At 38.3% G+C, this 17,571-nt stretch overlaps 1 protein-coding gene across 6 annotated transcripts in view; it reads right to left on the bottom strand.

Moving 5' to 3' along the window:
• LOC108625982 (E3 ubiquitin-protein ligase MYCBP2-like) overlaps positions 1 to 11,014 on the bottom strand; it is a 54,654-nt gene extending 43,640 nt beyond the window's left edge. For all 6 annotated transcript variants that reach the window (XM_026814401.1, XM_018026371.2, XM_018026368.2 and 3 more), the window contains exon 1: positions 10,953 to 11,014. In XM_026814401.1, coding sequence (XP_026670202.1) covers positions 10,953 to 10,999 — 47 coding nt within the window. In that variant the 5' untranslated portion in view covers positions 11,000 to 11,014. The remainder of the gene's footprint in view (positions 1 to 10,952) is intronic.
• Positions 11,015 to 17,571: the final 6,557 nt, after the last annotated feature.

Raw genomic sequence — 17,571 nt, 5'->3', positions numbered from 1 at the left:
CTCTTAACCCTCGCTTACGCACAGAAGATCGGGTCACCCAGCTTTTACACACTATTCCCTATAGTTTGCATTTTTAACTACGATACTGATTGCCCGTCTTTTAGCTACTGGGAACAAGAATTCCGTTCGCCGGGCAAAATACGGGAGCGGAAAACGCAGTGTGAAAAGACCATTACACAGCAACGCGCAACTTGAACCTCTCGATTCTCATCCGCTTATTTTCATTTCCTGCTCGATAATTAGTTATTTTCAAAACTTCTTTCAACAATTATTAATCGTCTACAGGCATTTTATTTCAGTGTCATTAATCATCGCCAAATGTACGTGTGTACAAAATGAGTTAATAAAAATCGTTTTGGAACAGCTCGTTATTTATCGATACTGTCAAAATAAATTTTATACGTATTTATTATCGTGGTGCTTGATGGTTCTTTATATTTCATTATAATGGTTTGTAATTTTTATACCTTGTCAGAATAGAAATTCATTTTTATTAAATTATATATTTTCGTAAATACAATATTCGATTCACTTTTTTGTTTATTCGGACTCTTCAAAATAAAACTGAAATATGTCCTGACATATTACATTACTGTGTTATATGGACCGCGATGAGAACTGTGTAATTATGGAGCAAAAATAAATCATCGAGATATTTAATTTCAGAGCTCGTATCACGTCATGAAATATACTCATTTATAAAATTCACCATATTAATTGAAAGACCAACCTCGTACCCAGGCAGATATTTTATACATTAATACTCATTATACACCTTAACGATTCGTGAAGATCAGAGGATTTTCCCAAGGCTCTAGAACGGGGAAGACTTCCGGAAAATCTAAGCCATCCAGCGTGGAACTCGAGGATCAAAGAAGCCGATGCCGGTTAAAAAACTGTCAGCCAGGCGATACGATGCGACGAAAGTTTCTCATCGCGCCTTACGATGGCCGTGTGAAAGAAACGCTAAGCGTGAACTATTCGAAAGATCTGAAGGATGTCATGCGGGTTCCGGTTGTAGCCCCCTTTCGAGGCTCTTTCATTGACGCTGGCAAAACGACACCGCCTCTGCACGCCCTCGGCCCGATTTCCTCTTCCGGATTCGGTTTTCCAAAAGTTTTTTTTTTAGCCCCATAGAACCGGACGAAAATCGAGACAAGTATCGAGTTACTACAATTCTCAAGTGTGTCGCAATTATTATATCTTCAGAATTTTGTAAAATAGAGGAATGGCAAGATAAACACGTTCGCATACGTTTTGTGTTATACGCTTTTTATGTGCATTTCATTATATTCCATTATGTCAGATTACTTTTGTGCAACGTAACGATATAAAATATAATTTAATGACGAGTCTTGTTAAAATAATTGTCGTATTATTTAAATCCTTGATTTTTTTTATACATCCTATTGTAACTAACAATCTCCCTGATTGCCTAATTAATTAAATTACAGCAAGTAAAAACTGATTTGGGTTCATTTGCGCAAGGAATTACATAAAACTTACAATTTACGATTATAGTTACTATGAAGCGAAAAAGTCTCTTCATTAGGGAAGAAAAGAATCGCGTACTCGTGTGAAAACGCAATTTTCAGGCTCGCGCGGTATCGTTCTTTCAACGCGATTGTATTACTTCGTTAAAATGGAGCTGGGGCAGTGTTGGCCGTGGAAAAAGTGTTTGTGCGTTGACCATCCTGCCGGGAGTATTAACAAACTGAGAGATGGGATTTGGGTGGAATCCGTGACTGTAAACAGGAAAAAACCCTGCAGCCTCCCTTTTGTAACGAATAACCTTTGCAAACAACATTTTTCTTCGGAAAAACAAGAACAGGTTGTATTACGTTATAAAGTTTTCATAGTGAAAAAATAATAAAAACGTTGTAACTCTGACGCTTTCGTTATTTTCGCCTCAGAGTTTATCGGATTTAAGTAAAAAGTCAAATGCAACACTAAAACTTGTTTATGTATACCATAAAACTATACGACGTTATAAAATTTTTTATATATACTGTATAAATCTCAATGAGTGGTTCACTGAAATCGGGGATTAAGAATTATGTAACTTCGGCTTAAGGAAATTAACTATTTAAGTCATTCCTCGAGACTTTATTCAATAGACTGGCTTGGTGAACACTGAAAAAGTTACGTAGAAGAACCGGAAAGAAAAGGTACGTAAGAAAGGAGGATAACAGGAGCGCATTAAGTTTTCAACTCCTTTACAGATGAAAGATGTGAAGATGCTGGACAGAAAGTTGTTTGGAAATCTGATGGCTTGAACAGGCGGAAATAGAAGTTGTTGCTAATTTTTAATTTCGTAATATAATTTGTCTTCAAAGGAAAATAAATGCATTGTTACACAATGAATAAAAACAAATTTAGTAACGCAAATGCAATTATAAACCAGACGTTCATACAATATGCGAAATAATACAAATTAATATAAAATATGATGTTGAGAAGTTTTTGTTACTATTTTATATATAATACTTCGCCGGGCAAAATACGGGAGCGGAAAACGCAGTGTGAAAAGACCATTACACAGCAACGCGCAACTTGAACCTCTCGATTCTCATCCGCTTATTTTCATTTCCTGCTCGATAATTAGTTATTTTCAAAACTTCTTTCAACAATTATTAATCGTCTACAGGCATTTTATTTCAGTGTCATTAATCATCGCCAAATGTACGTGTGTACAAAATGAGTTAATAAAAATCGTTTTGGAACAGCTCGTTATTTATCGATACTGTCAAAATAAATTTTATACGTATTTATTATCGTGGTGCTTGATGGTTCTTTATATTTCATTATAATGGTTTGTAATTTTTATACCTTGTCAGAATAGAAATTCATTTTTATTAAATTATATATTTTCGTAAATACAATATTCGATTCACTTTTTTGTTTATTCGGACTCTTCAAAATAAAACTGAAATATGTCCTGACATATTACATTACTGTGTTATATGGACCGCGATGAGAACTGTGTAATTATGGAGCAAAAATAAATCATCGAGATATTTAATTTCAGAGCTCGTATCACGTCATGAAATATACTCATTTATAAAATTCACCATATTAATTGAAAGACCAACCTCGTACCCAGGCAGATATTTTATACATTAATACTCATTATACACCTTAACGATTCGTGAAGATCAGAGGATTTTCCCAAGGCTCTAGAACGGGGAAGACTTCCGGAAAATCTAAGCCATCCAGCGTGGAACTCGAGGATCAAAGAAGCCGATGCCGGTTAAAAAACTGTCAGCCAGGCGATACGATGCGACGAAAGTTTCTCATCGCGCCTTACGATGGCCGTGTGAAAGAAACGCTAAGCGTGAACTATTCGAAAGATCTGAAGGATGTCATGCGGGTTCCGGTTGTAGCCCCCTTTCGAGGCTCTTTCATTGACGCTGGCAAAACGACACCGCCTCTGCACGCCCTCGGCCCGATTTCCTCTTCCGGATTCGGTTTTCCAAAAGTTTTTTTTTTAGCCCCATAGAACCGGACGAAAATCGAGACAAGTATCGAGTTACTACAATTCTCAAGTGTGTCGCAATTATTATATCTTCAGAATTTTGTAAAATAGAGGAATGGCAAGATAAACACGTTCGCATACGTTTTGTGTTATACGCTTTTTATGTGCATTTCATTATATTCCATTATGTCAGATTACTTTTGTGCAACGTAACGATATAAAATATAATTTAATGACGAGTCTTGTTAAAATAATTGTCGTATTATTTAAATCCTTGATTTTTTTTATACATCCTATTGTAACTAACAATCTCCCTGATTGCCTAATTAATTAAATTACAGCAAGTAAAAACTGATTTGGGTTCATTTGCGCAAGGAATTACATAAAACTTACAATTTACGATTATAGTTACTATGAAGCGAAAAAGTCTCTTCATTAGGGAAGAAAAGAATCGCGTACTCGTGTGAAAACGCAATTTTCAGGCTCGCGCGGTATCGTTCTTTCAACGCGATTGTATTACTTCGTTAAAATGGAGCTGGGGCAGTGTTGGCCGTGGAAAAAGTGTTTGTGCGTTGACCATCCTGCCGGGAGTATTAACAAACTGAGAGATGGGATTTGGGTGGAATCCGTGACTGTAAACAGGAAAAAACCCTGCAGCCTCCCTTTTGTAACGAATAACCTTTGCAAACAACATTTTTCTTCGGAAAAACAAGAACAGGTTGTATTACGTTATAAAGTTTTCATAGTGAAAAAATAATAAAAACGTTGTAACTCTGACGCTTTCGTTATTTTCGCCTCAGAGTTTATCGGATTTAAGTAAAAAGTCAAATGCAACACTAAAACTTGTTTATGTATACCATAAAACTATACGACGTTATAAAATTTTTTATATATACTGTATAAATCTCAATGAGTGGTTCACTGAAATCGGGGATTAAGAATTATGTAACTTCGGCTTAAGGAAATTAACTATTTAAGTCATTCCTCGAGACTTTATTCAATAGACTGGCTTGGTGAACACTGAAAAAGTTACGTAGAAGAACCGGAAAGAAAAGGTACGTAAGAAAGGAGGATAACAGGAGCGCATTAAGTTTTCAACTCCTTTACAGATGAAAGATGTGAAGATGCTGGACAGAAAGTTGTTTGGAAATCTGATGGCTTGAACAGGCGGAAATAGAAGTTGTTGCTAATTTTTAATTTCGTAATATAATTTGTCTTCAAAGGAAAATAAATGCATTGTTACACAATGAATAAAAACAAATTTAGTAACGCAAATGCAATTATAAACCAGACGTTCATACAATATGCGAAATAATACAAATTAATATAAAATATGATGTTGAGAAGTTTTTGTTACTATTTTATATATAATACAAAATATTTCATTGTTCTTCGATAATAAAATCTGTCATCAAATCTGATTACAAAATTGTCGGCTCTTAATTTTTCTAATAATTTTTATCTTGGACTGACGTTAAAGTGGAGGCCCTTATCACTCTATTAAAAGAAAAGGAAAATCCACTACGGGAAGAAAGCCCGTATGGAAAGGGGAAGATTTCAGCAAATAACTGGGCTTTAGGATGAGATATGGAGGCGATTTTTGAAAAGGCGAAATACACACGCTCGCGCGGACGCGGACCAACGAGGTGAGCCTCCATCCTTTCGCTTGCCATGATTTCGATAACGGCCGAGAAGTATGAACGACTTATATCCCAGGCTGATTGATCGACCGCTTGTCGCGAAGACTTATCGGCCACTCTGTCCGGCCCGAAAGAGTTATCGGGCCACTCGATTTTCTCCAGAAACGCTCTTAATGGCTTTCCATCCGTGCCAACCTTCATTCCTTACGTAACGCCGCGCCGATTACGTGGACAAAATCGACTTTTAATGAAAACGTTCAGTCAAGAAAATAGAAAAGTATCGATGGAGGTCGATCTAATCGCGGTTGACGTTCCAATTTGCTTAGGATCGGTAATTTCAAAAGCTACGGATGGAAAATGGCCTTGAATTCTAGAAGACAATAATTTCGAAAGAATCTCATCAAGAAGGCTCTACGACTGTCATGAATATTGAATTTCATTGGAGAACGATTTTTGTGAATAAACTATACTTATTAGACAGTGCAAATTGAAAACTTAGTGTAGAATTAATAAAAATAAGTATTTATATGTATAAATAAATATTTTTTGCTAGCGGCAACAGATGAGCAGTTATTTGCAATTAACAGTTTAATTTATTAATTAACTGTTTCGCGACCACGGACGAGATATCTCGCGACACGGTATCTGTCGTACGACGCCACGGACGAGTTATCCCGAGCAGAAGATACGACAAAAAAACGAAGCCAATTAAGTTGTTGGAGATAAGGTACAAATCACAGAGTACAATGGTAACTGTTACTGAAGTATTGTTTCTTTGTAACATACTCCCAGCGCGGAAGAAGGAATAATTCCCCGCAATGACGGTATGCGCACATGATCGGTGCGATCAAATTGTAGGAGGAGAGATGAGGTCATCGTGGCGGAAGCTGAGAATTTAATACACACCGTTTGACGTGACGTCGATGCCCTTTTCTTTATTCCTTATTCACACGATTTTCCATGCCTACCGATTCTACTAATCTTAAAATTGTTCGTATTTTTTCATCCCCCACGATGCTATTTAAATTACAATACTATGTAATTTAAAAATGATTTTATTACTATCCAGTATAACCAATTAATTGCATATTCCAATAATAATTGTATTAATTTTAAATATACAAAAAATTGTAATCGAGAAAAATGTATGAATCTTTTATTTGATACATTTTCTCGGATTGAGGTTTTTTCCTTTGTTGAATGTGAATATAAGATAAAATACTAATAAGACATATTCATTGATAAGCCGGTAAAAAATCTGACTTTATCTAAATGGAGAACAGAAACAGCAGTACCAGAAATATCACGAATGAATAAGTACATTTTTATAAGCTCGGATCGATAACCGAAATTGTCCTCCTCGCAAATGGAACGAGCGACGGAAAGCGAGTCAAGGTCTTCGCGATTACATCAATACGACGTTCGATCGGGATTGGGGGTTCTCGGGCAATTGTTTAACCGGGCCGCAATCACGGGGGCATATCTCGATGAATAAAGAGCGCGCAGCCGGAGGAACCATATAGCGTTTATAGCGACGCCGCCGCGGATTGCGATTCGTCCGTGGATCGAAATAAATTGTGATTGTCCCGACGCGTGATGGCGTCAAAGTTATTGCCGATTATTTTCTGCACCGTCTGGCATCGATGAAATCGTTAATCGATCGCCCGAACAGAGGAAAACGTTTTTTCATAAATCAATTCAGGTTTCATATGTGAAAATTCAAAACTCAAGACCAAATACTCGAGAAATTAATTCTATTTTGATTTTTCGTAAAACTAATTATTTGATGAATTGTATCATTCTCATTAGACATTATCTGTTTGTTAAAATACAATGAAATGTCGAGGAAATTCTTTATCACTTTATTCCCCTAATTATTCACTTGTGTTATGTTACGGAATATCGATGGAGTGAACAAGTTAGTCGTTGAGTTTAATGCCGTGTGCCTAGATGGCAACACGATGCCAACTTGGCAGTGACAGTGGCAGCGGGAGGATATTCAAAAGTAGTCACCGAGAAGCATAGGTCAAAGGGCAACTGGGCCATCTGCAACGGTCACGGTAATAACTTGTCATCTGTCAATTAAAACAATGGAAATAGCGACTAAATAATTGAATATCTACCCTATTCATATTTGTTAGAAATAAAATCGAGTTGGATTGCTAAAATAGAGAATGTCATATTTTAATTTAAGTTAACGTTTTGGGTGTCACGTTTCCGGTAACTTGAAATAATGTATACCAAACTGACGAATCAATATCGCCAATTGATTATTAATATCGGACTGCAGTATGAATTCTGCGTGAAATATGATGAAATTAATCGGTTATTATGTACACTAGTTTCGGTTAACCCTGGTTTTGATTAAGCCATACTCGTATTCTGTATTAATTTGGTTCATGTGTTTCCAAATTATTTTCCGTTTATTAACATACGAATAGATTTAGATCAGATCTCGCAAGGAACGGGCAGGAATTTCAATAAACAGTTTCATAATATTAATTCCTGGTTAATCTAATTCTCAACTAGTATGAGATCAACTTAATGAAAATAATTGTAAATATCCTTTCTGTTATGAACAATGAATAAAAAAAGAAAGACTTCTTGAAGGAAATACATAATGTCAGATTTATAAACGAATACGAAATTTTTTTCACATAAATACGATAAGCAAAGCTAGAGAAAAGATAGTCGGTCCTGATGTTAGTATCTATTGGTATGGACGTACAAATAAATCCACCGCGCAAAGAGAAATTGGTGACCGTCGGCAATTTTTTCACGGGAAAATTTCGGACCGATTTCCATCGCAATTCATCGAGTAATCCCTGTCTGCGCATATTGATGCGAGCTAACCCCGGCCCCGGCGGTCGCCTCGCTTGTCTTCGCACGTTTTCGCAATTCGCAAAATAGGCCGCAGCGTGGCCAACGATTACGCGCTCCCATTTTACCTACCCCGTTCCCCGAAAACTCTGTTCCCACAGATTTTTGAACTGTCAGCAAACGAAGCAAAGATAAACACGCAACCGTTCGCTAAACCTCTATGCACTAGCGATTTTGAAACAAGGCAAGCATAATTTTGAATGAGCTCAGTGAACAACGTGACACTGTTGTGAAAATTGACTTTTATTTAGCAATTCCTTAGTTCGAGTAAATAGGATATTGTCTTTATTGTTTTATTTATATTTTATATTATACATATTTTAGAAAATGAGATAATTTAATAGATACGAAAAAAATACATCCAGATGCGAGTTTAATTTTGATGATATCGAACGCAGTTATTCTGTTTTATTAACACATTTATAATTTCCACGAGTTTTTAACTTGTGAATCTCTCGCGAACGAAGAGTTCCTGAATCGAGTTATTGCCTATTAAATTCGTAATAAAACCATCGGACTCTGTGTTTTTATCGATCAACAGAGATTACTGCCGAACGACTTTCGACTTAAAATAGAAGAATGTGCTGCGAATATTCGGTCATCTATCGAATGGATTGCATCGGTATGCGTGGAAAATAAAGATCTAATGCATGCACGGTACAACGGCCTTCATCCAGGAAATACGTTCGCATTGATGTCCCGGTACCAGCGATTTCTATGGAGCCGCGATTGTTTGAATTTTAATTAAAAAACAAGAATAGGCAGCCGTTTTACACGTGTACATTTTGTACATTGGCCCGTTATTCCATACGCTTCCATCCGACTGTGAAATTCACAGGGGAAAAATACACGTTTTGCTGTATTAATTTCCTGCCTCTCGCTAAATCCAGTATATGTATAGCGTATATGTATGTATTTCATTGACGCCTAAACAACTGCTGCAGCGGCGGAAAAAGAATTGATAAAAAAAATATCCCGCCATTGGTGAATGACATTTGACCTCACGAGTCAAGTGACGTCAAGTACACAGATGCTTATCGACGTTCTATGCATTCCGGATTCGCGTTTCGTACAGTTTTTCACTGTTAGTTATATTTTTTGCAATTTTCTATAAAAATATCCGTCTACGCGCGATAAAGTGGTCTATTCGGGAGACTGAAAGATTTATGGAGACAATTACAGGAAGTGGGCCACGTTATAATCTTTTTCTTTCAACGAGAACGGGAAGGAAAGTCCGAGTGATTTAGTGAGGACCACCCTTCCGTCCTCAGGCCAAATGTATGATAATGTATACAATTGCATACTTTTCATTAAACGTACATAAATAATTATACCAGTTTATGTATAAAATTACTTGATTAGAACAGTAACACATAACACATAATTATTAAAATGACATTTCTTATGCAAAATTCAGATTTTTTAAATGTGGCATAATTTTTCATTCTTATAGACAGTGAACAATTTAAGTATATTACTGTGTCACACTGATGGAAGGTTTTAAGAACTTAATTTATCGTCTCCATGTTCTCATCTTAAAAAATACACTGTTCAGAACTAGATCAAAATTCAAAATAAACGATCGCATTGAAACATCGCGTCTATTTCCCATGCTGGGATACAAAATTATTAAACAGAATGCAACGCGCAGCCACTATTATACGTTCGATACGTTATTCACGACGCTGAGAGATGTAGCATTGGTTTATACGGGATTTCCATCGGAGTGCAAAGCAGGAGCGGGTTTTTAAGAGAGAATAATGCATCGAACAGCGGCCGTCCGATTTATTATTTAACCCTGACGATTATAACGAGTTACGAAGGACGCTGAATAATGGAGACCCGGTCAGGCTACCTGTTTTCCGTACAATGGAAAATGAATGCACAATGCTCGCGTATCGTGTCGGTAGTGGAAATTACGTTTGCTAATCGTAGAACGCGGATCCTCAATTACGTTCGCCGCGCGCTGCCGCGGCGATGAAACGGAAACAAGTCTAGCTATTATTTAAGAGCGTGTTCGAGTTAGTTCGGTACATTTTGAAATATTTATCGTGCTAAATTTTACGAAATTGATGATCGTTTATTGTTACCGAAATAAGTTCATGCGAACTTGTAAAATGAAACATGATTTCACGTGTGAAATCACACAGCCTTACAGGAAACGTGCAGCAGCTGTTATTAAAAATAACAGAGAAATGTATCAAGAGAATAGTAGGTACTTTCAGAGAGGCTGGTTTCGCACGCGGTGCATGCGAAGAGAGAGTGTATTTTCAAAGAATTAAAGCACAAAAGTTTCAAAGCTTTTAATCCGGGAAAAAAAAACGAAATTTCTACTGTAGAGAAAAGGAAAGATGTTAGTCAGTGAATAATTATTGTAATACACGCAGGTATAATTATGAAGAATAATTATCGTAACTACAATCTTAAAAAATGCTCTTAAATACGCATTATACATCAACAAGTAGTGTGTGTGATGAAAAAGTGAGAGTCAAGAAAGATGATTAATGTATGATCAAAGAACTGAAGAATCTTATTCAAGAATCAACAGGAATATTTCTGGATAAGATAAACCAAAGTTTACTACTACAGATGAAAAATTCGTAAAGAGTCCACAAGAACATGCGTATAAAAAATAAAAGTATTGATTTCAAGCGGGTGTGCATTACATTCGATGGAGCAATCGCTGTTAGGGAAAGCATTTAAAAAAGCAACTTAGGGCATTAGCTGCGAAAGAAGAAAAGAGGACGCTCACCCCCGCATAGTTGAACCGATAAAAAAAGACAAAGAAACTTGCGGCAAATCCATTAAGCGAGGGCCGCGAGAATCTCGCGGTTAGGTCGTCGGAATCAAATCTTCGGAGGCAGCGGGTGGATTCGTTCGGTAGCGGGTTTCGCCGTTCAATTAACGTAATCGCGCGGTGCGCACGCTACAAAAAAGATCAATTCAATTCCGCAGACCTCTTAGTCCGCCGTGATTGCCTCGTTCCTCCCTGGAGAGGTCTCATCGGAATCCCTGCTGGCCGCCCTGTGCAATCTCGCGAAAAAGTCACCCCTCCGAAGGAGGCGAGGAGCGGGAGTTGGCTTCTTTCGGCCGCGAGCCGGTCGTTCGAGTCGAAACGCGCGCAAGAGAATCGCGGGATTCATTATTCACGGCTTTAGCCCCGTTCTCGCTGGTGTTCCTAATGAAAGATAAACATAATCAATCCCACAGCTCGGCCGAAAGAGGGAATATTATATCGCGTGGTCGTGTAATTTCGTGGCCTGCCACCCCCGGCGCAACGGCCGCGACCGACTCGCCACTCGTGTTTTCGTTTCATTATACCGCGCCCTCCGCCACCGGTCATCATCCCGCTAATTATCCGTTCAAAGCCTCGGATTCGCCCTGTCCTCGATCCTCCCCTTCGACCCATCCTACCCTTCACGATTTATATGTCGAAAAATTCACAGGCTAAAACAATCGTCCACGGATGGGTTTAATACGATTCTATGGGAAGGTAGATACATAGATTACTCTTGGCACATGGGTGAAATACAGTGACGCGGATATGTGTTATTGTTTGAAAAGAATTATTGTTTCTCGTTGCATCGAGAGACTAGAGAATCAAAATGAATTGCAATAGTGATGTTTTTATCCACTGCACCAGTAAAAGTAATAGCATCTTTATTTTTGTACTGGGATCTCTAATTTTTTTACTTACGCAGGTAATATATTACCCGAATTGATTGAATTGAATTGAATTTTTAAATTAAATAGATCAGACAATGAAAAAATCCTTAGTATTTTAACGTTTGTTATGAATCTTACATAAACGATAAATGTAAATTTCGAATTTTTGTTATTAAATTCTAAACCGAACTACGGTGCACAAAAATTTTGTTTATGACGTATTTGACAAAATCCGTCGGATGCGGACGTTGTCAATTTTCGAGCTCGTATGAAACGCGTTCGGGACAGACGCGCGTTCACCTCGAAGCGAAATGAATGACGTTAATATTGCATTACCGGGTCTTTGTTCCATCGCGCGGCTGTCCGGCGTTTGTTAGATTTCCGGAGTCGATCGAAAAATCATCCGCTGGCTATAGAATTGTCAAATCCACGTCACATCCTGTCTATAGTAATAAATGAACTGTCGAACTCGGCAGCGTGTCGTGCCGCTACATTTACTCAACGTCCCCTAATTAACAACGTTGCCTGGTCAAATAGAAAATTACACGACCAAGAATCGCCGTGAGTGAATGATGTTTCGACGGCGCTAATGACGTTCCGGTATGCGCGGCGAAATTGATGACCCAAGGGTGCAGATTAAAGATTGGCAAATTTTTAAGAAGATTTATGATTTTCAGAGCCGTCATTCCTAAATCCATTCAAATGTAGGTCAGATTTTTTTTATTAAGCGTAAGAATAAATATTTGAAATTATCAAATGATATTATCCAAAATTTTGATCTGATGTACGCAAGTTTTAGAAATTCTGTTTTATTTAAGCTAAATCTATAATCAATTAAAATAAATATTAGGCTACTATCAATTTTCATCTAAATAATTGTTTTCAAAATTACATTTGAGAAATTACTGTCTCAGACTTTACGAAAATCAAACATAATACATTGTGTTCTATGATCTGCGACCATAAATCATTGTATCACATTTAACAGGAATGTTATCTTGCTTATTAGATTAATAAATTTTCCAGGGACCACGAATCTCGCAGCGAGTCGTCGGAAACCGTGAATTCCTTAATTCACCCTCCCGTTACGTTGCGTTCCCGGTTTCGCAGCTATCACGGATTCGCGGCAATTTATTTATCGGAACGAGAACAGTCGCCGCGAGCCGAATAGTACCGGGTGTAACATAAATCACCGGGAAGCATAAAGCGGCCGACGCAGCCTGCGTAACGAGAAAACGGAAGAAAAAAACAGAGTGCAACAGCGGTGGCAGCAGCAAGAGCAGCCACAAGAAAACAACAAAACGACTATGTAGCAAACCTCGAAAAGGAGGTCATGAAAGCTTGTTACCCTTTCCTGTGTTTCCTTGAAAACTAGAATATCAATCAAATTGTAAATTCAATTAAAAACTGTTTTTGTTTTGTCAATAAAAATTGATTTCGTCCAATGTGTGAATTGAATATATTTAGTATGTTTCTTTAAACACATTTGCAGAATTACATTAATTTTTATTGACAGTTTACAATAAAAATAAAATTAGAATTAAATAATTTGAACCATGAAAGATTAGGAACTAATAAATAAGATAATACAATAATTAGAGTTTGTAATATAAGAGTTTCACTAAAAGTTCGTAGATCGAGTTTCTGTACACTCCATACGTTTGATATTCCAATTTTAGCCATTTAGAAATGAATTTTTTCGCGGATGATTAATATCGATAGTGGTTGGCAACGTTACAAGGTCTGGTTATCCTCCAGGACTATCTGTGTTTCCCATCGGTGGTCACGCCACGGCCGCGTCGTGAAAACAACAGGTGACAGGGGATGGAATCGGTTTTATGGGGGACGAGATCGCTGCCGGCGATTTTAATAGCACGAGTCCATTTACCAAGCCCCTATTTTCGTTTTATTTCGTCGGGAAAAAAGCTGCACTGATTGGTTACGAGATTTCCCTTAAAGAGAATACAATACACTCTATTAAGAGATAAATGACAAAAAACAAATAGACGATAGAGAATTCCTATTTCAAGTTGTTTAATAAAACTTTAGAAACTTTAGATTTTTTAGTTTTCGTTTGTGTTATGACATTCATACATTCCCTTCATAAGCCAATCAGTAGGAATTTCGTATAGCATTCAGAAAATTAAATATATTTCTCAGTTTTAAAAAATGATTCGGATAATACTGAAGCGAATAGTGAAATCCTTTTTGGAAAGAAGGAGAACGAGGGCAACGAGACAAAGTATCCTGGAATGAAGAAAGTGTACTTCAACCACGGACCGACTGCATTTACTTCAGAGGAAAATATTTAACTAGACTCGTCTAGGGGTTGGTACATTAGAATATTCAGACGAAAGATTCATAATACGAGACCGAAGCTGAAAAACTGGGCCAAGTTGGCAACGTATTCATAGAAACTTTTTTTATTGCGCGTTGAATTCCGTCTTTGGAATATCTATCTTGTACAGCTCAGGTGTAACCCACATTCTTTGACTGGTTATTCGAACCACGACGGCGCGGCATGCCCTAAAATAAATTATAAAGTAACCTGTAATTCACAAAGCCATCGTTTCGTTGTTTATAAAAAAGAATCCATGCCAAAATAAAAATACATTCATTACTCTATTATCTATAAAATTCTTTGAAATTCAGCGTCTCCCTCTTTGTCGAGCAGGATGCTCCATTATACTTCCAAGCTCTAATTAAGGACGCGGCGAAAAAACACATGCCGGGTCCCAGGGAAACAAAGGCGGCCATTCAATTCGTGAGGCTGACTAAGTGCTACCATAATTTCGTACACACACACGCACGCTTCGGGCGGCTCTTCTAAAAATACGTACGCTCGAAATTTCACTTCACCATTCTGTATCGCACTTCCGCAACTTCCGCGGCTAAACATTAACAAGTGTAATTACATCGTGCGTCGGGCGATGCCACCTACCTTCACCGGCCTCGCGGTATTGTCCATTTTCCTCTTAGGTTTTTGCCTAAGCCGACCCACCCGTACTCCCGTTTCCCTCAAGCTCCGCGGTTTACTCCGCGTCCGCGCTTCCGCCCCGTGTTCCACCTCCACCTCTTTCTCTTTAGCGGCGGCCTGTTCGAGTCGGACGCAGGCTAAAAACCGTATTAACTACCGCTTTAATTACCGGCGGCGAGTCGTGCTGTTTTACGCCGCTTCCAGGCGACCGTTTAATTCAAAAAGCGAGCAGAACGGCAGCCGTGCGACGATATAATTTTCGATATTACCGCCGGGATTGCTCGCCTCTGTTTTTTTTTTTCTTTCAGCCCCGGACGCTGATAAATCGCGGCTTGTCAATTAATTTTCTAATTAGCCCGTGGCACGTTGCACGAGATTGGTCGCCGCCAACCTCCACGGAATGCGGCTTCTTAACCAGTCACCCTCCTTTTTTACCTCTCGTTTCCTGGTTTCTTCTTAAACAGTAGATTTCTATCAGATCGCTTCTTTATACGGAGTAAATCGTTATTGGAATTCGTGATTAAACTTGTGTTACTTCTAAATAATTATAAAGTTAGTGTGTAATGTATTAAATGAATTAATTAATCAATTTTACGTTCAAAAAGATCGAGCAAATTAGAGATTTATAAAATAAAATGAAATCAATATTCTTTGATATTCGAATCTCCCTGCAGAATTCATTCATTCATTCTTAAACCTAGAAGGCTATCTGCATTGTCAGATTTCAATATTCACAAGTTTGACAATTTCCTTTGAATATTTTACCAATTACTTTTCCCCAGAAAAGAGAAATCGACGAAAGTGCATTTCAGTAATTTATCGGACAAATACAGGGCAATATTTGCTGTACATATTTTTCCATTTACGTTTCCGGGAACGAAAAATCCTCAAAAATGCATAGTCCTGTTGCGGAGGTTGAAATTGAACGGTAAAATAAAAAACAGGAGAGAAGAGAAAGAAATGCGCGAAGGCAGATTACAAAGGCGCGTGCTCGTCAACGATTACCGGTTTAAATGCATTCTGCAAAATAATGGAGCTAGCTAGTTTCTTTGTATAATACATTATGCATATTTATGACCTGCCCGTGACGAAACACGGGCAGGGTCGCTGTTTGGTACGCGTCGTTGAACCTTTTTCAATGTATGTATGTCATGGACGTCTGGAAAACATTGTACGCCATCGTTCCGGTCGCAAATACAATTTTGAACGCGTGTTTTACAATTCAGATAAAAAAATCAGGTCCAGAGAGGCAGTAGAAGCATTTGTGATTTTTTACAATTTTACGATATTGGACAATTCTGTGTAAAAGCATTTCAGTTAGCATTTACAATTCATATCGAACACCCTTTAAAAGTATAATACATAAAATCAAATCCTAACCGCGACTCGTTAGTAAAACTGCATATTGGTTGTAACGGTGATCGATGCGTGAATGCGTCTGCATTACCTCGCGAAATTGATTGGAACTGTTTTTCGAACGCGACCGCCGTTCATCGCCAGCCTCCATTTAGATTAACGAGCATTTCTTCGCGGGCGCGATGTCTTTTGAATATTCGGCCTTTGTTCCTCCTACCGTCACCGTCTTTCTCGCGGAATTTACCGAACGGCGAAACGAACGGACGGAAACGCGCTCGCTCTTCAGCTTTAATCGATGAAATTCCGTCCGTTGCTGCAACCGGCTAATTTCGTTTGGCTTAACAAAGTCGACTTCATCGTGGCTTTTCTTCCTTTCCGTCCCGTACACCCTCGACCATGCTGGATGAAATTCCAGCATTGTTCGACATGGGACGTCGTCGTCGCGTCGCGTCGCCGCGCGCCGTTCGCTTGATTTCCGCGTTCAATTGACTTCGACGCGAAAAAGAGAACACCGTGAAATGAAAATTAGATACACGACCGGCCCAATTGTTTCCACCGCCTTCGAGTTCCGTCTTTGTTCCGCGATTACCGAGGAAATGCCATTAAGCAGGATTTGTGGATAATTGTGTGCTGTTGTAGGGGAAGCGGAAACAATTGCTTCTTTAAGAATTATGAAAAAATGAAAGATATGTGTAAATTATGTGTGTGAAGCGTACGTATGGTAAATACAGTATAATTAATGCATAGGCAAAAATTATTAATGAAAATCAAGAATTCTGATTATGTCGATTTATACGTATCACTTCGATTAATCTTCTATTAACATGACAAATATTGGAGCTAACCCGTAACATGTGAACAATTCATTTACATTACCAATTAATATGTTCATTTAGCAAACAAAGAACTTAATACATAATACATACGAATTTAGCAGAAAACGGGAATAATATATCTCTATTATTTAACGTACTATAAATTAAAATGTAAACGCCAAGGAATATGATTCAATAATTTCTCAGAATAATTTCCCAAGACAATCTAATTAATTGAACTCGAAATAACGTATAATTTCAAGTGAACAATATTGTTTAATGACTGGCTTTAATCAATTCGCAAACGATGTCAATTATTAAGTACTGAAAACTGTACACGTGAGTTAGTGTACTTCAGTGATCATCGACTTGCCCCAAAGGATGAAGTCATCCAGTAGACATTGAATTACAGACCGTGAGGTAATTCAACGTAGCCGTACTGGCGGACCCCGTAGGGGGTACGTCCCCTCGACAATAAATTCATTATAAAGCCGCTTCTAATTGTCGGCTGTTTCGCGGGACCGGAATGAATTCGCCTGGATCCGCCTACGAGCGAACCGCGCCCAGTTAGCAAATTGCAATCTTCCTGCGCGTAGTCAAACACGAGGCCGAGTCCAGGACGTACTTCTTAGCCCGGGCTACCCTCCCCCCCGTTAATCGCGAGACTTATTTATGCGAGCTAATTAACGGGAGCCGCGTGCAGCCTTCGCGATCGTTTCCGGGACTCGCGTCTGATCCCGTACTTCGCTTTTCAATTCCACG

The sequence above is a fragment of the Ceratina calcarata genome, unplaced genomic scaffold (genome assembly GCF_001652005.2).
Source record: "Ceratina calcarata isolate Rehan_Ccalc_2016 unplaced genomic scaffold, ASM165200v1 scaffold385, whole genome shotgun sequence".
NCBI classification, from domain to species: domain Eukaryota; kingdom Metazoa; phylum Arthropoda; class Insecta; order Hymenoptera; family Apidae; genus Ceratina; species Ceratina calcarata.
This window is presented reverse-complemented; position numbering and strand designations above follow the sequence as displayed.